At 34.5% G+C, this 23,287-nt stretch overlaps 1 protein-coding gene and 1 long non-coding RNA gene across 4 annotated transcripts in view; one reads left to right on the top strand and one right to left on the bottom strand.

Annotated features, from left to right (window-relative positions):
- LOC149486225 (somatostatin receptor type 2-like) overlaps positions 1–2,145 on the top strand; it is a 122,036-nt gene extending 119,891 nt beyond the window's left edge. For all 3 annotated transcript variants that reach the window (XM_089699557.1, XM_089699556.1, XM_089699558.1), the window contains one exon: positions 381–2,145. In XM_089699557.1, coding sequence (XP_089555683.1) covers positions 439–1,683 — 1,245 coding nt within the window. In that variant the 5' untranslated portion in view covers positions 381–438 and the 3' untranslated portion in view covers positions 1,684–2,145. The remainder of the gene's footprint in view (positions 1–380) is intronic.
- Positions 1–23,287, bottom strand: part of LOC149486210 (uncharacterized) — a 493,671-nt gene that overhangs the window by 85,682 nt on the left and 384,702 nt on the right. The gene's annotated exons all lie outside the window — the stretch shown is intronic.

Here is a 23,287-nt window from a genome sequence, read left to right as displayed (position 1 = left end):
AAAACAATCGCTATTTTAAAGTGATTTAGTGAGAAGCAGGAATTCAGGTCACTCGTATTATGTCATAAATTTGGACTGTTTTGAAATGATATGCATATTTTCGAATTAATTTTATGCATACTTTATATTTTTCATCTGTCAAGTAAGATAGTCACTATGCATATTGAAACACTAAGCATATAGCAATTATCAGGTGGTATTGAAATGTGAATTGATGGGTTCTATACGTCCCCTTATATCGTGTACTTCATGCGATATCTACAGAAAGTCTTAAAATAACTTATACACACATGGAAAGTAATTAAAAACCTCTTTTAATTTTATAATAAAAACAGTTTATCACAAATATAATAATTAATGTTAATTTCCTTTCTTTACAGGTAAAGACCTTGAAGTAGAGAACATTTTACGTAAATCGGACAGACAGACGCTGCAACAATGGAGATAGAAGAAGTAGAAATGTATGGCAACGGCAACTATGCGTACGATGAAAATGGCACCTTCAACAGCACTTTCGAGAACTGCCCCAACATTAATCTTCCTGTGGTGTACGTGGTCACGCAAATCCTGTACGCTATAGTGTGTGTCGTCGGCCTTCTGGGTAACACTCTGGTTATATACGTCGTCCTGCGCTACTCGAAAATGCAAACAGTAACCAACATGTACATCGTCAATCTAGCCATCGCAGATGAATGCTTTCTGATCGGAATACCCTTCCTCATCATAACTATGTCGCGTGGAGCGTGGCCGTTCGGCAGGTTCATGTGCAAAGCCTACATGATATCCACCGGAATCAACCAATTCACGAGCAGTATTTTCCATTGCATCATGAGCGCCGATAGATACATAGCGGTGTGTCATCCGATCGCCGCGCCGCGGTTTCGGACGCCATTCGTGTCTCGTATCGTGGCGGCAACCGCCTGGACCGCGTCCGCTCTCGTCATGACGCCGATATTTATGTACACAACCTTGATACCCACCGAGAGCGGGGTATCTTGCAACATAGTGTGGCCGGAACGCGACTTCAACAAAGGATCGAGGACTTTCACGTTATACTCATTTGCATTGGGCTTTGCCGCGCCGTTAACACTCATTTTCATCTTCTACTGCCTCGTTATTCGCAAGCTGAAAACTGTGGGGCCGAAAAACAAATCCAAAGAAAAGAAACGCTCGCACAGGAAGGTGACGCGGCTGGTGTTAACGGTTATAGCGGTATACGTATTGTGTTGGCTTCCTTATTGGACGTTTCAAGTAGCCCTAATTTATTCCCCTCCCACGGAGTGTGCGAGCCGCATAACAATTACCGTTTTCCTAGTCGCCGCCTGCTTCAGCTACAGCAACTCGGCCATGAATCCTATTCTTTATGCTTTCTTGTCGGATAATTTCAAGAAGAGTTTCCTGAAGGCGTGTACGTGCGCTGCCGGGAAGGATGTGAATGCGGCTTTGCATGTGGAAAATAGCGTGATACCGAGGAAGAAAGGTGCCGGGGCAGCCCGGGCGCAAGCTAGAGCCGCCAACGAGAAAAGAAAGGCTGCTCCGGGGATTGGCGGGTCTAGATCCGAGGCATCCACCGCGATGACGTCCCAGTCGATGGCGGTGAACGAGCCGCTGCACCTGGACAGCCGGCCGTCGACGCTGACCCCGCTCATAACGCCAAACGGCCTCACGCACACGAGGCTCTGAGTGCGGGCCTCTCGCCGCCAGCGCGAGCCCTCCCAGTCGCTCCTCGAGGAAGACACTCTGATTGTATCTATAGATTAGTTCTGTGTAAGCGCATACGTGTATAATCTCCGACAGCTGAGTGACATGAGCCCTGTCATTCTAGCTGTCGAATATCTTATCAAATCTCGATGTTATTTAAATGTCAAATTGATGTGTTGCGCGGGCACTGGGCGCGTATACGAGGTTCCTTGGAGTCGCGGCGAGTGAACATTAAGTGTGAGGTTATGTGTAAAGTTATGTGGACGGACGTGTTTCGACCTGGGGTTGTAACGATGAATTTATTAAGTTTAGGTAGTTTTCTCGCAAGGCGAATAAGTTTAACATTTGTATACCAGTTAGTGTAAAAATGTACATATCGTGTAAATATTCATAAATTGTCATATTGTCAGAATTGGATTAAATTACATATTATTGAATATTGGAGTTGTGTTTTTTCTTCTACTTTCCTATAACATAATATCAGCCTATCAGAAAATATTGATGTCCCGAGGGTCCGGGTGAAAGCGACAAATCTATACCTGCTTATACTACAGTCATTTCCTGATCGATTTTCTTTTAGGGCAAGGGTGGACTTCACTGTCCTACTGCACTAAAATCGATTCAGCTACATTAATATTTTTAGTCCTTGAACATCAGGCAAAGCGATAGGATTTATCTTACTAAATAAATAGAGATTACTGTAAAGAGTGTATCTTACGCTATAAATACTGAACCGATTTATTAATGCTAAACTATTAACTATCTCTCTATAAGAATGAACAAGAGGCTTAGTCATTCTTTAAATAACAACTATTACTTTTACGCATATACGGTGCAGATGCATGTACATGTACAATATACACATAGGTATAACAAAATATTATTAAGTTTTTATACTGTATGTCAACGAAATAGCTCTACCGATTCTGATAAGTTAATCTATTGTAATAACGAGTATTCTAGAGTGTAGACTTATATGATTCTTAAAAAGAAATTTAAAGTTTGGGCTCAAAAAATGCAATTACATATTAATTTTAACTAAGCTACACTTTTCACAGTAAGGGTATAATAAATAATTGATATTATAGTAAAGAGCTGGGCATTTAAAATACAAATGCAAAAAAATATTTTTAATTGCAACCAAATATTTTAATCACAGGTCACTGTAGTTAGCTTATTCCTGCTGAACTGAAACCAAAATAATACATAAAAGAGAGTATGTAAAATTTTCTTGGCACGATCTTGTTTACTCTACTGGAAATTATTACTCTTTAGCCACAGAACCATTTTATTACTCTTTAACCCATGACCTTTTATACAAGTAATAATAATTTAGTAAAGAAGCTCAAATTTCACAGACTAATTTACTTGAGAGAACATAAACTATCAACCAAATTAAATGTCAACGATGCTGATGTTTACATTGCAATAGCAAAGAAGACTTTAAAGTGATTATAGCTTTACAAGGAATCGAGTTCACAACAAACGTTTCAGTCTGATTAACTCAAGTTTTTAAAGGGCATCGTTGACTTTTAATATTAAAGCAAAATCAACTCAAGAAAACGGAGTTTAAACGCAATAATATTATAAATGCGAAAGTTTGTGAGGGTGTGTGTGTGTGTGTGTTTGTAACTTTTTCACGCAAAAACTACTGAACCGATTACAATGAAATTAAGTACACATATAGAGGGTAACTTGGATGAACACATAGGATAGGTTTTATCCCGGAAATCCGACGGAAACGGGAACTATGCGGGTTTTTCTTAGAAAACGCGGGCGAAGCCGCGGGCGGAAAGCTAGTCTCTTTATAAGTTTAACTTTTAAAGGATTCAAATGATTATATTGTCAACTCGACTCCGAGAACAAGTCATATATTATGGCAAGTTATCAACATATTCCAAGCATGTTACATTTTTAAGGCTTCTTGTATGCTAAGAGAAAATTAAATAAGGCATTGAAGTTAGGAATTTAATAATGTTCGACGCGTTTGATCGAAAATTGTTTACGATAATAAAAAAACTTTTTAAGAAATTATCGTTCACTTGATATTTTATTATTGGTAAAGTTTAGAAGATATTATGTAATAAGTAGGCAATTTTTTCCATTTGCTCTGTAGAGTTATTATAATTACAGGTACCTTAATAAACCATCAAACTTAGATTAATTCTCTTTATGACTTTGTTTTTATTGAAGTTAATTTTTAAGAAAGCTTAAAACTTTTGTGAATATATAATTTAAATAGGTTAATAACTACCGTGATCAACAATCTGCTTTAAAACTAATGAACTACGAAACTACTCTAACTTAAGAAGTTTCCTGACTGACTTTTTTAAATTTTAATTTTAATGCTAATTTGAACTAAAGACATAATAACTGGTTTTTTATTATATTTTTTATTAAAACAATAACTAAAGATAGCAATAATATAGAAAGCATTCAAAATCTATTATTAGACACCGATTTATGTTATCAAATAATATGAAAATAACTAGCGGCCCGCCGGCTTCGCCCGTGGTACATATGAAAAATAGATGTTGGCCGATTCTCAGACTTACCCGATATGCACAGAAAATTTCATGACAATCGGTCCACCCGTTTCGGAGGAGTATGCAGACTAACATTGTGACACGAGAATTTTATATATAAGATTTATTACTAAAGAGCATAACCATCTATCATTCTTAAAGTCTAATGTGACGTATGACCGACATCCACAGAGCGGCAGAGCGAATTACATAAAAAACTACTAAATCTTTAAGAACGAGCTTGTGTGTTAAACATGTATACCACGTACCAAATATTTATTATTTAAAAAAGTAAAATATATAAAGAAACTCACGTACAAAAGCCAATAAAGAAAATGAGTAGAAGATTAATCTGCCGATGTGTGTCAGTCCGACGCGACGGAGGGGCAGACAAATTGACAAGCCGCCCTATATTTACATACACGGCTTCACATGAGATTAATATTTGCATACAAATATGAGCAAGTGGCTGACGTCAGCTGTGGTCAGTCTGAGCGATTGAATCGAGCTCAATTATGCATGTTCTAGCAATGAAGAAACTGTGTACATTAATGTTAGTTAAGAGTTAAGATCGAACAGTACAGGGTGCTTGGTGAATGAAAAGTTTATAGTCGAAATCGAACTAGAATTTTAATCTTTAATGTCTTCATTTGAAATTTATAGCGTTTGTAATATTATTGGATTCATTTATACATTAAACTATTTGTATATTCACTAATTAAAGAAACAATTCATAATATTGTTAAATTTACTTTTATTTTACTTCAAATAATCGATACTAATATTATATAGCTGAAGAGTTTGTTTGTTTGAACGCGCTAATCTCAGAAACTAATGGTCCGATTTGAAAAATTATTTCGGTGTTAGATAGCTCATTCATCGAAGAAGGCTATAGACTATAATATATTATCATCACGCTAAGACCAACAGGGGCGGAACCACGCGGGTGAAACTGCGGAGTGCAGCTAGTAATAAAATAAAATACTTATTTTGCAAGAACTGTGGAAGATTTACAGTATATAATTCATAATTCATCACAAATCGCCCATTTACATAACCAAGAGGTTATTAAAAACTATTATTCCTTTTAGGCAGCCATCCTTCAGGTTCCTTACTTCAAACGTTAACTTATTTCCTTATAATAAAACCATCAAAGCTCACGATATTGAATTTCCTTGCAATAGCGTTGTTTGCGTATAGAATGAAGTGTCCGTATGTTGGTCAGCTCATTGAATTGGGTTTGTGGGTCAATTGTGTACCACGCTATCTTATGCAGGCTTGGAGGTAATATCATTCATAATGTTGTATTTTTGAAGTGTCAAGTAGAGATTGGTATTAAGTGAAGTCCCATGCCCCCTAGTGGGGTAAGGGGCAGATGCATTATACATCTGTTTCACTGATAGATTTTCTATAGGGACAAGTAGGTGATAAGCCTTCTGTGGCCTACCAGACCGAGACATGACGATTTTTTATTCGTCTCCACCGGGAATCCAACCCAGGACCCCTCGGTGCTACGTTCAACCACTGTACCAAGGAGGCGGTCCGATTGGTATTTCATATAGTATAATTTTAAATATATAGATAATTAACACCCAGACATAGAGCAAACATCAATGTTCATCACACAAATATTTGCCCTGGGTGAGAATTGAACCCACGACCTCTGGCTTCGAAGGCAGGGTCGCTATCAACTAAGACAACCCGTCAGAATAGATTATTAAATCTTTTTGGATTCGAACGCTCTTAAAGAGATCTAGTTAATGCAAAGAAAATTTTTCTTTTAAAATCTGAGTAAGCATTTCACTTGATTATGCATCTTGCTTACAAATATAATATTGATAAATGAATCTGTATCTAATGACATTCAATTAAATAAAAATATTCAACTTTTATTAATCTTTCTTGCCCTAAAAACAAATGTTGTTGCAAACCCATTTATTACAGAGAACTAAACAAATCCTCACAAAGGCCATTGTTCAAAAGTCAAGATGAAGATATATTGTGACATTTTCATATTTCGCACAAAACAAAGGTTAGTCATTAATTATCACCTAAAATTGCCTTAAAGATTAATGACTATTTCTTCCCATTACATATGGATATAGTACACGCTCCATTTACCTTTCCCCACTTCAATCCGTGCCAATTTAGCTTACAGCTGAAGCTCTGTTACAGCTTAACCCGCCATTGGTGACGTGAATTTGACTTACAGCGTTGGTGACTCCGGTCTCACGCTCCGGGGTTTTTGACTACGAGTTTATCTGTAATTTACGGTTCATGCTACTTTTCATTGGGATAGATATAAAATTTGATCTTTTATTGTCAATAAAACATAGGTATTTAATAAATCAAATCTCTTTTATTAGCATAAGACAACATCTTTGAAATAACTAAAATTGTCAAGTATTTTAACAAAGTTTTTTTAAAACTCAAAAATAAAGCATCAATCTTAATTATTTAACAGTAAAATTAGGCTTAGTCAGTCTTATGACACTGAAAACATAAAATGAAGTAACATAAATGGTAATACTTCGACCAAAAAAAAATATACAATACTAAAATCACTCATCTTCAACAGCCAAACAACTAGAGCAAGTTATTGGTACTACGTGCGATCTGGTTCGAAATTATCTGGTTCGAAGTCACTTCCAGATTCACTTTCCGATGACGTTTGTAATCTGTCCTCATCAGATACTGCTTCTTGCAAAAGAGCCTCGAGACGACACTGATTACTTTCGTAAGACATGCTGAAACAGTGTTCACAATTTGAACAAAAAACACGGAATTTCTTGTAAAATATCGATCAAATCTAGCAAAACGCTTACTAATAATAGAATTATATGATTAAACTATAAATTACAACAACAGCTTTATCAAAATATGTAAAATAAAAAAAATACACAATAACCATTTTACTTACTTAGTTGGTGACGCCGGTCTCACGCACCGGGTTGGGGCCAAAACTCAGTAACGTGCGCCCGCGTCGCTGTCGTGGGGTAGGGGTAGGGTAGGGGGCGCGAAATTAGGCAGCTACTCGAAACCACAGTGCAATTCGATAAACGGTGACAAAAATATTTGGGTTTCTTTAACTGCCCGGTCTCACAGACATATGAGGTCACCAATGGCGGGTTAATAGACTTATATGATAATTAAGATGATGGACAGACTGTATACAAGAGCATGCATGAAATAGTGTTGTGGTTAATGAAGTTATTATTATTAATCATAGTATAATGAATAAAGCTGAGGAGAATTTAATAGTATGTAAAATAAATTGTTCAAAATCTTTACACGCACACGACCTTTATTTAAGAAGTTACGACTTAAGTATGTAAATAAACAATAATTTAAACAACACTAGTAAATGCTTTTCTTTTCTTTGATCTAAACCAAATCTAAACTTATCTTATATATAAAATTCTCGTGTCACAATGTTAGTCTGCATACTCCTCCGAAACGGGTGGACCGATTCTCATGAAATTTTCTGTGCATATCGGGTAAGTCTGAGAATCGGCCAACATCTATTTTTCATATGTACCACGGGCGAAGCCGGGGCGGACCGCTAGTCTAAGTATAAAAGAGTGACAGTTATATAACTGGCACATTACAGCACATAAAACTCAAGAATACTTACTTACTGAACGAATCTTAATGATTTTTAGTCCGTTGTGTTTGTGCTAAATGTAAAACTATTGAAAAATGAGTTTACTCATCGCAAATAATTTTAGGTATCATCCTTTAATTAATGATAATAACGTACCATAAAAACATAAAACATTAATAATTATTGTTTACACAACACGATAATTTGAACCAATTGCCTGTAAAGGCAATGTAATAATTATAGGACGAAACGTGGAGCCTCCCATTGAAGTAGGTCGATTGACAATTAGACGCGGACACAATGTTTACCGCTCAACGCTTGTATCCAGGGGTAATTGATTTTGGGATTACGAATTTAGAGGCGTCATGGAAAAATCTCTTTATCGAGACGACTGTTTGTTGTGTGAATTTGTCTGTAAATTGGTGTATGAATTATGGATGTTAGTGATTAAAGTACGGTACTATTTGAGGAGCTTCGGAACAAAAACCGCTAAATCCACTTTCTAAGATTTTTGACAAATCGGAAAAAACGTTTTATTTCTTTGTTTTTTTAGGTAAAAGAGAGTAGAAAATCTTAATATATCAACATTAGCAACATTGTTTGGTGGCCAAATCAACAGATTCGTGTGTGAAGTAATAAACGAAAAAAAAAATAAAAAAAAATGGATATAGCGGTTTTTGCTTAGACTATCCGGATTTATCGTTTTTTGAAAAAATCAACTAAGGATTTATCGCTATGTGAAAAAACCATTAACATTTTTGGTTAAAACTAAGTATATGAGGAATTAAATAATTAAAAATTAAAAATTGATATATCGGTTTTTGTCTCAACCTTATAAAAATCTATCAAATTTATGTAGGATTTATCGGTTTCTGTTAAGATATCAATTTTCTTTTACCTCATCAGTGGATTTATCGGTATCTGTATAGATCATTTAACTTGAAGCGCATTTTTCTACTAGATTCATCGGCTTTAGAACAGATTCAATAAGCTTATCATGTAAAATTATGCAAAAGCATCGAAATTACAAAAAAAAAAAAAAAAAATACAGTATGTCGTTTATCGGTTTTTGTTCCGACCCTCCTCATTTGTAATAAGGATTGTAGGTTACGTTGTGTAAAGGTGTTATACCTCGATAATCTCTAAAAACTAAAAAGCAGTCAACAAAATATGACTTCCCCAATAATGAAAATACGATAGCAATATACCTAAAGCAAACAAATATTTCGTCATATTCTTAACAACTGAATCAACTGTGAATTTACAAAGGTGTGCACTGTGCAGTCAATGAAATTAAAATCCTTAAAATAATCATTAAAAAGTCCCTAAAGCTATATTTAATACAAAATTTCTTTATTACTCCTTAACTCTATTACAGAATCAAAGCTCACAACAAAATGAAAACTCTGCCTTTATCCAAGTGTTTAATAAATATATAAATGATATCCCGACATGTCCCAAAGTTGGCATTCAAAGTCTGAACAGGAGCGATCAAACTGTCTGCAAGACACGTCGTTGAGAAGTTATAATTGGTCCCATCCCATCCCCAGGGGATTCCCCAACTTCGTAAGCTCCTAAAAATTAATTGCGATAAATCTTTATAAATATGAGTCGTTGAGTGTCCAGAAATGTTACGGATAATGATGTTTATATTCGAATTTTCTTGATATTTATAATCGTTTTCTTATTTGCTAATACGAGTTTTTATGTCATCAAACATACTTTCTAAATAAGTATTTCAATAATTTTATAAGCATACAGTTTATTATAGCATTATTATATTACTTTTAAGGGTGTACTTACTCTTACTTGGTTACTGAACGAATCTTTGAAATTTGGCTGTTATCTAACGAAAATCTTTATTGCATTCATGTATTTAAATCATAAATAAAGTTACTGAAATTAATGCATGTTATACAATGTATATTTACTCCCATTTATCATACTACCATTTTATTAGCTTAATATTAATATTGTAGAGTTTATTTAAACAATAAATAAAAAAAATAATAACGTATACATAAGCAAATCTCGCGTGAAAACAAATAAATGTAAAATATAATATTGTTTAGAAAGTTTCAGCTTAATAAATTGGGCCAGAACGAGAACAAAAGGCCCATAACATTACACTAAATTTCCATTATTTCTTGAATTCAGAGTCCGTGTCACGATACGGAATTTCATATTCTTATACGAATAAATGATTATAACTTTAATAACCTTATGAACTTGTTATTTTCGAAATATATAGGTACTAAGTAATGTCGAAATTTTATGTTGTATACCTGCAAGAAATTTTAAGTATATCGAAAGAAGTTGTAGAAGAAAACTACAGCATAAAACATGTTCTTGTGAATCAAACTACTTCAATAACATAAATACCCCATCAGAATCAAGTCATAAAAAGGTTTGTTTTAAACGAGTGAGTTGTTCACTAAACTACAAAACAAAAGATAAACAGATCGAAAGCTTGTAGTTTAAAAGATTTCGCTGTAGTCTGTGCATCGCAGATAGGACACAATAATATATTGTGGTAATGATCGCTCATGATGCGGCAACGCTCCCAGGGCGTGCTACAGGGATTATTGTTAGGGCTGCTACACTTGTGTTAAAAAAAATAATAATTTATACTTTATAAATTTTAAGCTTTCTTACACGTCTTGTTTAAATGTATCGATATGTTCAAATAAAGTACGATTAGTTAGAAGATATTATTAAATATTTTGAAGATATATGTATATTTGAGATATTTTTGAAATAAAACAGAGTGCAGAGAGAAGAAACTAAAATATTTATTTCATTTCAATTCGGTATTATTCCATAAATAAATATTAAATATAATTTTACGCTATTTCACGCCTACGTGACATATAGATTTTCAACAATACAGTCGCCTAGTGTGGGCTGACTATCAGGTGCATGACATGTAAATTTCCAGAATATTTCAAAAGTTTTCTGTATCATTTCTAGTTAAATTGAGGTTAATAACATCAAAACTTAAATGACACGTATCATATTGTATTTATGATTTACAAAAATACGAAATATTCACACTATGAAACTAAAATTGAACTTGAACAATGAACAATACCGTTTTAACGGCTACATAAATAACCTAGGGTTTTAATATAAGCCATTTTTCTACGAATTTATATAAATCACCCGATTAAAAAAATATGACTAACTCCATATTATTTATGATAGACCTGTCGATAAACATTTATAAAAAATACTTTTTCTATCCATTATTTCAATTAAAAGCCTTCGCATAATGAATACGAAAATAATTCAAATTTATTATAACACACATTACAATATTAAAGAACCATCGTGTTCTGCTATACTAATAAAAAATAGCGTACCAATATTTCATTCCTTTCAATAAAAAGGTTTTAAAAATCATAGGTAGCAGCCCTACATCATAAGGATAGTCGTACACCTGAGTCAGCCCCGCGACCAGACGGCTGAGATTAATAGTACCGAGCTTTGAGGCCCTTGACCCTACAGGTGTTTGTATTTCGTTACATTCCGAGCTTTATGTTGTCACAGCTCACGTGGTAATTCTGAAAAATGTATTGTATCTTAATACGATTAAGATTCGTGAAATAGATTCTTCTTTATTCAACGTTTGTTGTGATAAATGAAAGAAAGAATTCATTTAAAGAAACAACCTACACAAGATTAGTTCCAATGCTGAAATTCACCTGCGATCCCTTTTTTTTTAGACACTTTAGACCCATCAATCTTAATATTTAAAATATTTATTTGTTAAAAACTCTACCTTATAAATGTACAATGCACAAAGTCTTGTATCGAAACTTATCAAAATATAAATACAATTACTCACACATATTATCAAATTTAATTACAATATCAGTTCCAATCTTAATCTTTGTGTCAGAATAAGCAACCTCTGCGTGCATAATTGTTTAAAATACCTACAACTCCATATATGTATTTAAACTGTTTTCAATTTTCCAAAAATAATTAATTAATAACTTATTGTTACTCGTAGGTTGTTTCGGAAAAAGACAGCAAAGGTATATTCCAAGTATATTAATTAAGTCAGCTTTGTATAAGCTATATTTGCGCTCCTTTCATCATCAGTTAATATTATCACTAGGTACGGAGTGTAAGCTCTTAACGGATTTGAATATTAAATTTTAGAGAAACATTATTATTTAGTTATAAATCATACATCTTTAGTTTATTCGTAGCTTTTGGAATAGCTCTTGTATGAGACCATGAACGGATACTGTGCAACAAAAATCTTTATCAATATTTGGAGCTTTTTTGCATGTATAAAATGGAATTATTGGATTTAGTTTTGAACCTTATTTGACAAGAAATAAATTACATAAGTATTTGTAAAGTTCAGTTATGAGGTTCTTTAAAATCCACAGTGTAGATTGAATTATCACTACATAGTATAAAACAAAGTCGCTTTCCCTGTCCCTATGTCCCTATTTCCCTATGTCCCTTTGTACGCTTAAATCTTTGAAACTACGCAACGGATTTTGATGCGGTTTTTTTTAATAGATAGAGTGATTCAAGAGGAAGGTTTATATGTATAATAACATCCATTAAATAGTGGAGAAGTACTGTTATTTTTGAGGTTTCTAATGTGATGTCGTAAAAAATTACTTTTCTTCCGCTTACATTGCAAACGCAGGCTGAACCCTAAGAGTTTTATCAAAATAATGTACTAGGTATTATACACATTGAAAAGGTCTACAGAAAAGTCCGCGATGGTATATGTCTATCTCTTATGGATAACCCACAATAACTTTTTTTGTCATTTACTTTTTACGAAAAATAATGGTTAATTTTCGATGCGATTTTAACCAATACATCATTAATCCTTAACCAATTAAATACCTTGAATACATTGTTCATTTAATATAGATCTATATGGCCCTTTACACCGTATGATTTAAGTGAATATTTTCGAAGATATTACAGATTTAAAAATTGCGGGACGTAGCGTACCGGTACCGGCCGCCCGGCTATCTACTTTAATTTTATACCCGTGCGAAGCCGGAGCGGGCCGCTATGTTTTTATATACAACGTTCACAGTTTTTCTGTAGTGTATTTAGTATCAGCATTGCACCCGTGCGAAGCCGGGGCGGGTCGCTAGTACTTTTATAAAATAATCTTGACACGGAGCGACCTCCTTTGCGGAATGATCTATAAAATGTTGCCAATCTCATACTTTTCTAAAAGTAAATTCACAGTTTTCTATTAAAGCCCAGGTTGAAACAAAATAAATATAATTTCAGTGGGCTCATCCGTTAGAGGGCGAACGTGAGGGGACAGCCAGACGGCTTTTCTAATCTTTTCTATATATAGTTACTTGTATATACTTTGTACTTAGTTCAGTATCGTCACGTTTCTAACTAGATTTTTCTTTACATATTGAGAACATTATTTTGTAGTTATTTTGTTGTATAACATCATTTTAGTATGAATAACTTTGCGTTATGTATTAACAAGAATTTATTTTATATTGAATTACTATTGTTATAATATATCGGAAAATATTGGTAGAATACTATACTAATAAAAGTATTGGTATCGTTTACATGGGTATTCGATTTTAATCACTATAATCCAACACTAGTCAAATATAATATCTATTCTTGAGGAATGCAATCAGAAGGCTCGTAGCTATTAAAATGTTATTTGTACAGCTACCTTCCTTGCAAGTTTTAGCATCGAATGAATACTTATATTCTGTGTTTTGTGAACTCAAACTCAAGTGGTGGATCATTAAGTTCCTCAGACTTTATTAACTTTATTAATTTTGACGATTTAGATCTGCTTGTGCTCTACCAGAACGAATCTTTTTTATCAGTATGCATCGTTTACTAATCTGTACTATACAATTCCTTCGATGAACTACATTCCTGTTACAATAATCCACGTAACAAACTTTTACTTTACACAACGCACGAAAAAACACAAACGCCAGTATGCCGTTACAAAACTACGTAAACTTAAACACATTTAAAAAGTATGGGCTTGAATTCTATCCCACTTCTGATGTAAGAAATAACACGCGAGGCCGGGTAAAATATTAGTAATTTGAATGTAATAAGAATGTACTGCGATTCTACACAGCTACCTAATTGATGTAGGTAGTTGATAACAAATCGCAGCAAGTCAACCACTATTAGCAAAGTGAGGGTAGTTGGGTCGAACGTCGTATAATCACTGTCCGAGCCCCTAGGCACGATTCTTACGAATGCACCACGAGTCAAAGGAAAGCGGCTTTTTATAGTATTCAGTTCAGATATGAAATAATGACAACTATTCATCCACAAAAATATTAAATCAAAAGTTACGTCTAACACTATATATTATAATAAATGGATGAACCGATTTTGATTAAATATGCCTGATTATACTTCACACATCATGCCCTTTCATTTGATATGTCACTTATTTTATCATTCACACTTTTATACCTACCACCTATATCCAATAAATGGATGAACCAATTTTGATAAAATACACCTAATTGTACACGCCATGCCTTTCATTAGATATGTCACTTGGGTAAATTTGATAAAATTCATTTTTTAATTCTCATTTTAACCCCTATATCAAATAAATGGATGAACCGATTTTGATAAATTTGACTAATTGTTCTGACAGGTCGTGTACTTTCATTTGATTTGTCACTTGGGTATAAATTAAAACATTCGTTTTTTTCATTCCCACTTTTACCCCTATATATAATAAATGGATGAACAGATTTTGATAAACTATATCTAAGAACCAGCGTCGGAAAATATTCCCCCTCACAAATACCGCATCTTATTACTCGTTAGCGGGCTACGGTGGCACAGACAGACACACAAACACACATAGCGGTGTGTCATAACACGTCCCCTCTTTTTGCGTCGGGGGTTAAAAATAGAAATTTTATATAGAAAATTTACATAGAAGTAACTATAATGCAATTTGTGCAGGTTTTAGGCTGAGCAAAAATCTAAATAAAGGTCCTTTGAACTCCTCCCCCCCTACTGCACCCTCAGCTTACCCCGCCCCCCCTTGGGGACTTTCGATATGACAATCTGGACTTGTCAAGGAATAACTGTAGCGTATAACTTACGTAATAAATTTATTTATGTGTTATTATCGTACAATGTACAGTGTATCAATAGAATGCCTTAGCAAATGTTCGCCGTGATTACTTAAATGGTCATAACATATTCACAATATATTTGTGAAAACCGCATCTAAATCGGATAAGCCGTTTCTGAGATTAGCGTGTTCAAACATACAGACAAACAGACAAAAATTTTTTCAACAACAGTTTTGGATTCGGGCACGATTCAATAATAACACCTGCTAATTTTTTTTTACATATTTCAATTGTACAGACACTACTTTTCTACAATTTTATTATATTATGTATTGATGATGATGATGATTTAAAAATTGCGGGACGTATCGTTTGCGGCGGTACCGGCCGGCCGCCCGGCTATATATTTTATTCCCGTGCGAAGCCGGAGCGGGCCGCTATGTTTTTATATACAACGTTCACAGTTTTTCTGTAGTGTATTTTGCATTGCACCCACAGATTGCACCCGTGCGAAGCCGGGGCGGGTCGCTAGTATATTATAAAGATGAAGAGTTTGTTTGTTTAAACGCGTTAATCTCAGGAACTACTAGTCTGATTTAAAAAATTCTTTCGGTGTCAGATAACCCATTTATCGAGGAAGGCTATAGGCTATATATTATTACGCTAAGACCAACAGGAGCGAAGTCACGCGGGTGAAACCGCGAAGCGCAGCTAGTCCTTCATAAACATCATTGAAGACGTTAGCATTTTTCCATTAAAAACTGTTGGATAAGTATACAGAAGTCACCTTCACGTGTATTTCCATCGTAGACGCATAAATACGTTGAATGTACTTTATTAAGGCGGCAACCGGTCGGTGTACACTGGCATAAAGTGGCGCGAACTAATGCCCCACGGTATGCTAAGCAGCTAATCTATGCAGACGACACGACACACGACAAACAACGATAATGTGTCGTTCTCGTGTCGGAGACAATGTGGCTTATTGTGCCATGTTTATCGGGCAGGTTTTTGTTTTGCATTTTCTTTCATTTGTTTTGTAAGTCAGAGTTGCATAAGGCTTCAAAGTAAATACAAATCAAAATCAAAATTATAAAAATGAGCAATCTATTTAAAACAAAGGAAAATAACGGCATTCTTAACACTTAATTTTCAATTATCGCTCTTCTAAAGTATTTATTAATCCTTCTGTGTATTTATAAATAGATACACATAACCCAATGTTATCTGATATTCATTTCATGCAATTATCGTTAAAAGCTCTACGAGTTATGTAGGCGTTAAAGTCTATTATTGAATGACATATAGAACTAGCCTCTGTGCTTTGAATAGTACTTAAGAAGTTCGTTGTTAGACACCAACCGCTAAGTCAAAGGCCTTTGAACAACTGGTTGGCCACCAACTATAAAGAAATAAGTGTGACCCAATTCTTGAAAAGCTACAGTTCCAAAGTGAGTCTTCAACGCTAAATCTCTTTAAGTCTATTTGAGTTTCAGTCTAGATATAGACATACACACCAGTTTGTAAACGCTTCAGACGAAAGTTCTATCCGTCTAAGTTAGGACTATATCCAATATTAACTCTTTAAGATGGGAAGTTTTGCAGCCTTTAAGACGTATAATGGTTCTTTCGTATAGCTTTTTAAACAAGAAGAATAATGGCGAAATGATAACTTCTACGCTTTAAGTTTGCACTCAATTACAAAAATCTTAAATAAGTAAAATAATTCAGCGAAAGTGTCTCAAATCTGACAATATGTATATAGAGCACAGTCCTCTATATTGTAAATGCGAATGTTTGGAAAAAATGTAAAATGCAAGTAACGTTGCGAAAAAGATATTATGCAACTTGGTCATACAAAAAAGGGAGCAGATCTGTATAAAATTCTGGTATAAATTATTTTATTCATAAGTTATTTCTAGCATGACGTGTTACGAACAATCATTATTACCTATTCATTGTCATCAGACTGTAAAGACATGGTCATGTGTAGTAATTCCAATAAGACCTTTGTCTTGAATCTTGAATTAATAATAATTAATACATAATATATTGTATTTAATCAGTAGATCGGATCGCTTTTTATTTATGTAAGTGAAGCGCACCTAATAGATACATAAAATAGCATGTAACTTGCCTTCGAAATAGTATTCTCAGCAGATATAAATTTATAATAGACTAGCTCTTGCCCGTAGCTTCGCCTGCGTGGAAAAGATAAATATTCATGGTACAAACATTCATCCCCTATCTTATCCCCTTGGGGGTAGAATTAATCAAAATCCTTAGCGGATACCTACGTCCTAAAATCTACCTGCGTGCCAAATTTCAGCCCGATCTGTCCCGTGGTTTGGGCTGTGCGTTGATAGATCACTATGTAGTATGTACCCTTGAGTTATAATGTTGGTGAACTTAGCAGATCATTTTTAGCAGATCAAAAAAAATGTGAGTTCTTATCGCGTGCAGTTGAGTTCTACAGTTCCTGATACTTTTTAGAAATAGTTCTGGCGTTTTTACCTTAAAAAACGACATTTGAAAAAAATATGATCTGCCAACTTCCCGTAGCAGATCATTTTTGGCAGATCAAAAAAAATGTGAGTTCTTATCGCGTGCAGTTCAGTTCTACAGTTCCTAATACTTTTTAGAAATACTCGCGTAAAATGAAACACTAGAAAATTTATTTATGTCATATTTCATCACGCCGTAGCACCATGCCGTAGCATCACGCCGTAGCATCATGCCGTAGCTTCATGCCGTAGCATCATGCCGTAGCATCATGCCGTAGCATCATGCCGTAGCATCGCGCCGTAGCATTACGCCGTAGCATCACGCCGTAGCATCACGCCGTAGCATCATGCCGTAGCATCACGCCGTAGCATCATGCCGTAGCATCATGCCGTAGCATCACGCCGTAGCATCATGCCGTAGCATCATGCCGTAGCATCACGCCGTAGCATCACACCGTAGCATCACACCGTAGCATCACGCCGTAGCATCACGCCGTAACACATGCCGTAGCATTACGCCGTAGCATCACGCCGTAGCATCATAGCGTAGCATCACGCCGTAGTATCACGTCGTAGCATCACGTCGTAGCATCACGTCGTAGCATCACGTCGTAGCATTACGTCTTAGCATCACGTTAGGCCGGGTCCAGGTCGGGTTTTTTCAAATGTCGTTTGTTAAGGTAAAAACGTAGAACTATTTCTAAAAAGTATCAGGAACTGTAGAACTCAACTGCACGCGATAAGAACTCACATTTTTTTTTTTCATCTGCTAAAAATGATCTGCTGAGTTCACTAACATTGAGTTATATTTGTTAACCGACTTCAAAAAAAAGGAGGAGGTTATCAATTCGGCCGGTATGTTTTTTTTTTTTTTTTTTATATGTATGTACACCGATTACTCCGAGGTTTCTGAACCGATTTACGTAATTCTTTTTTTGTTCGATGCGGGATGGTGTCGAATTGGTCCCATAAAAATTTTATTCGGATAGGCCCAGTAGTTTTTATTTTATGAGCATTTTTGTCTGTATTTGTAAATGTTGCAAGTGCAAGTTTGAAGTCGGTTGTTTTTAACGCAGTTATCACTTGTTTAGATAAAAAAGAAATGTTAAAAACATTCACTTAACTAAAACCTACATATAAGAATGCAGAATACCTTTATTCTCGACTTCTTATAATAGACTGCTCTCTCATAATGTAAGCCAACAATGATGTTATCTATACTAATATTATAATAATATTATAAAGAGGAAAGGTTTGTATGTATGTATGTATGGTTTTCACGCATAAACTACTGGACCGATTTTGATGAAATTTAGCACAGTTAATCTTTAGACCCTGAGAAAGAACAGAGGCTATCTTTTATTGCGAAATACGTACCACGGGCGAAGCTGGGGCGAACCGCTAGTGATGTTATAAAAGTTCAATTGACTCAAACTTAAACATATGAAGGTTTAAAAATAACCAGGGGTATATAAAGAAGTAGAATTTACTTTTAGACAAACAAAGGCTTTAAAAGTAAGTAAATTAGGTTTACGTAAGTTTTGTACTGAGCCTGTATTGATGTCTCGCAAGTTCAACTTAAGTGCTGTTTCAAGTAAGTTACGAGTTAAGAACTAAGTTATCTGGGACCTAGTACAGTCGACGAAATATAAAAAAAAAAAACAATAATAAAAATGGGTGTTTTATTATAACTTTAGATATAAGAAATAGGATTATTTTGAAAAGATTTTAATATATAAATGAAATTTCATACTTTATGTTAGATCATATTAACCTTCCTATAGTACAACTTAGTTAGTTAGTTAGAACTTCACTTATTGTTACAAAAGTTACAAGAAGTGTGCGTGTGGGAATGGGTGTGTGTGTCATTATACATAATATTATGGTTTTCTTTCCTGTTTTTCCCGCCTAAAGCTTCGACGGCTTTGTCTAAACTTAACATATTATTATAAACAAAATCTTCATCAAGAACCACTTTATCTATTTAAAAAACTGTAACAAAACCTTTGCGTAGTTTTAAAGATGAAATCATACTATGTACAGACAAGCAGACAGTGGGAAGCGACTTTGTTTCATCGTACTATGTAGTAATTATGTATTAATAGGAACGTATTTTAAATCAATAAGCGTAAAATTCCGTAATTTATACATAAAATTCAAACTCAATCCAAATTAACTGTCGAATTATTGAGTGCATGTAACAATTAATAGTACTTTATCGAAAAGCCATCGACTGCAGGAAGCTTTAATAAACTAAGTAGAGTTGATTGCGCCAATTAATTTTCTTTGGAACGAAACGGGTTTGAACGTAAACCAAAGTTTAACCTTGCCTCTTGCCAACTTTGTATTTACTCGGTTAAGGCGCTTTAGTGCCATTGATTTAATAATTACTTAAGGAAAACTTTAATTCAATCTTACTTAATTAACAGCATGTTTTCTGCTTTTTATTACAACACAGTATACAGCTCTATGTAACAGTAATCTAATGTAATCTACACTTTATTCAGTTATGTATTATTTATTTTATTTCATTACAACTGTAACATCCTTACGAATATGAAGAATACGTTCTACTATCTTTCTGACTGTCAAATATTAGGTTTAGATCTCTACACCATCATTACTCTGACTTTCTAGACGTTATAGACGTTATAGGTAAAATCCTAACTTTTTGAAATTTCAAAAAAAGTACAATAATTAAAATGGTTACTACACGTGTACTCATAAATTTGGTAAATAACTGCTACCATTACTTAAGCGCGTCACACACGTCACACTCCCGAAATTTTGTGGGTCATTTGTAACAGGATGGCGGTTCTACAGGGGTCTTAGTACGCAATGACAATAAGAAAAATGATGGTCCGAACGCTGATACCGGATACCTTAAGATACTATAATATAAAATATAACCGTATCTTAAGATAGAATATTATAGTATCTTCACCGTGTGTGACGCGCTTTATTCCTTTCAGATCCTTCGTTCAATAAAAAAATTGGTTATCTGCAAAGTCGGTTTACTAACGATAGTTGAACGTGACAACGGCCGATTGTACTTCTTTGTCGGTCGTTCCGCGCTCTCGCTTGCACTTCAAGCCTTACATGGAACGCCTCAGAGCAAGGTAACGCCGCATGAGTCATGTTTTTTCGTGCGTGCACCCGGCTCTATCGAATTATAAGACGTTGTCACGTCAAAGAGAAATTCATACCCCAGAAATATATCCATATCGCAACATTCTCCGTATTAATGATAATTAGCGAATCTGATACTGAAACATAACAAATAATGAATGTCTTAACAATCTGTATAACGAGGGACAACAAAGGAACTAGGAAGGCTTTGTTCCCGCCATATTGGATACATCGAACAATGTGTATGTGAAATATTAATCGTAGGAATGTTTAATTAATAAACTATAAGGAGTAATTATTTGTATCCGATGTCGGTGAGTAATCTGTTTACGTGATAGTTTTGCTTTTAATAGACACAAAAATTGGGTGGGTGCGTGGAATCAGTGAAACAGATGTATAGGATAATTATTAATTATATATTTACAGGTATAAGCGTTACGGAACATATTCAATTGTTTGTAAACTTTATAAATAACAATGCTTTTAAATATTTTTTGGATGTTTGACTAACTCAAAAGCTACAGAACCGAACTTAAAAATACTTTTGAGCAAAAAGTTTCACTACCCATTCCCGACTTCCATACTATGTTAAATAGGCTCGGGTAACTTAGTTCAAACTGCTAGTAATTCACAATAAAATACGCAAATACCTAAATTTAATCTTTAATACCACTAATCCTATATTTCTAATCCTTGAAGCGAAAGGCACGCTAAACGTTGTCTCTATAAAGTGTAGTACCCTCGAGAGCCCACACGATTACAGTGGAGTATAAAGCCCGGATATTACGGGTTCACTGTGGATACCAAATTATGTTTTACAGTATATGCCATGAATTGCTGATTAAACTAGTGAAGAAATTGGAGTATGCAAAAATATTATAAAGTAGTAAAATGAATGGTTCTTAAGTGGCCATAGAAGACAATAATCAAAGTTATAGAATACTAGCTTTCCACCCGCAGCTTCGCCCGCGCAGTCAAAGAAAAACCCGCATAGTTCCCGTTCCCGTGGGATTTCCGGGATAAAACCTATCCTATTTCCCGGGATAAAAAGTAGCCTATGTCTTTTCTCGGGTATCAAAATATCTCTATACCAAATTTCATGCAAATTGGTTCAGTAGTTAAGGCGTGATTGAGTAACAGACAGGCAGACAGAGTTACTTTCGCATTTATAATATTAGTATGGATTTGTAAATTTTTGTCGCCTAACATTATAATGGTCAGCTACATTTCCCTGTAATTTAATTTTATTTGGTCCCTACTTCTTCAATGTATGTACTTACGTATAAAATATCGTGTCCAACTTGTGTCACATCCAAGAAGCTTATATCTAATACACTGGAGATTGCACTATGACCATTAACTTGTAACAAGAAAATATGACCTTGAATCACGCCTGTATGTTTTTTTATCCCTTTCCTAACTTGGCAAGTGGGTGTGAAAGGGATAAAAAAATATACAGGCGTCATTCAAGGTCATATTTTCTTGTTACAAGTTAATGTTCATACTGAAATCTCCAGTGTATTTGTTATAAGCTTCTTGGTCACATCTAACCTTTGGATAACAATCCAAAAACTGTCAAATATTTTATTTAACGACCCTAATTTTATATCACAAACTATGATCACCAATTCCTACAATCGCCTTAAATTACAACCACACTCGAATGCATAAGTTTATCATCAGCATTAAGCGAATAAAAGCGTCGCCAACGAAATTTCCATTAAAATCGAATCGTTACGATTCCACAGAAATGCAGAACTTTCTGGAACGGAATGTAGTTCAGATCCAATCTGCGGCAACTAATTGAGGACCATCGATATGCTAATACAGCTTGTTCGAGTTAGTTTCTCAGATTACGTGTTTTTACCTACGTACCAATTTTCTAACAAAGTGTAAGCCAGGTTGAATTATACAAGTATCTTTTGTACGTTTTACCTTTGTACAAATAAAATTGTATAAAAGACTTTGTTCTGAATAATACAAGAAGTTTTAGTTTGCTCTACATGAAGGATATATTCTCATTGTCAAGAAGTTGTATGATTTGCTGCTTTGTAGACACTTGTGAAGTTGTCGTCTTTGTTTAGTGAGTGATCTGTTTACGTGATAGTTTTGCTTTTAATAGACACAAAAATTGGGTGGGTGCGTGGACGTATATAAAAGCAATCAGTGAAACAGATGTATATGATAATAATTATTAATTATATACTTACAGGTATGAGCGTTACGGAACATATGCAATTGTTTGTAAACTTTATAAATAACAATGCTTTTAAATATTTTTTGGATGTTTGACTAACTCAAAAGCTACAGAACCGAACTTAAAAATACTTTTGAGCAGAAAGTTTCACTACCCATTCCCGACTTCCATACTATGTTAAATAGGCTCGGGTAACTTAGTTCAAACTGCTAGTAATTCACAATAAAATACGCAAATACCTAAATTTAATCTTTAATACCACTAATCCTATATTTCTAATCCTTGAAGCGAAAGGCACGCTAAACGTTGTCTCTATAAAGTGTAGTACCCTCGAGAGCCCACACGATTACAGTGGAGTATAAAGCCCGGATATTACGGGTTCACTGTGGATACCAAATTATGTTTTACAGTATATGCCATGAATTGCTGATTAAACTAGTGAAGAAATTGGAGTATGCAAAAATATTATAAAGTAGTAAAATGATGATCATTAATCGTTTTTTTTTTTTTAGATAACTTACTCATATTTCGTTAAA

Source organism: Colias philodice, chromosome 9 (assembly GCF_061535455.1).
Source record: "Colias philodice isolate Cphi_HAF_F1 chromosome 9, ilColPhil1 Martin Lab GWU primary, whole genome shotgun sequence".
Classification (NCBI taxonomy): Eukaryota; Metazoa; Arthropoda; class Insecta; order Lepidoptera; family Pieridae; genus Colias; species Colias philodice.
The sequence above is the reverse complement of the archived record's forward strand: the minus strand, read 5'-3'. Positions and strand labels throughout refer to the sequence as shown.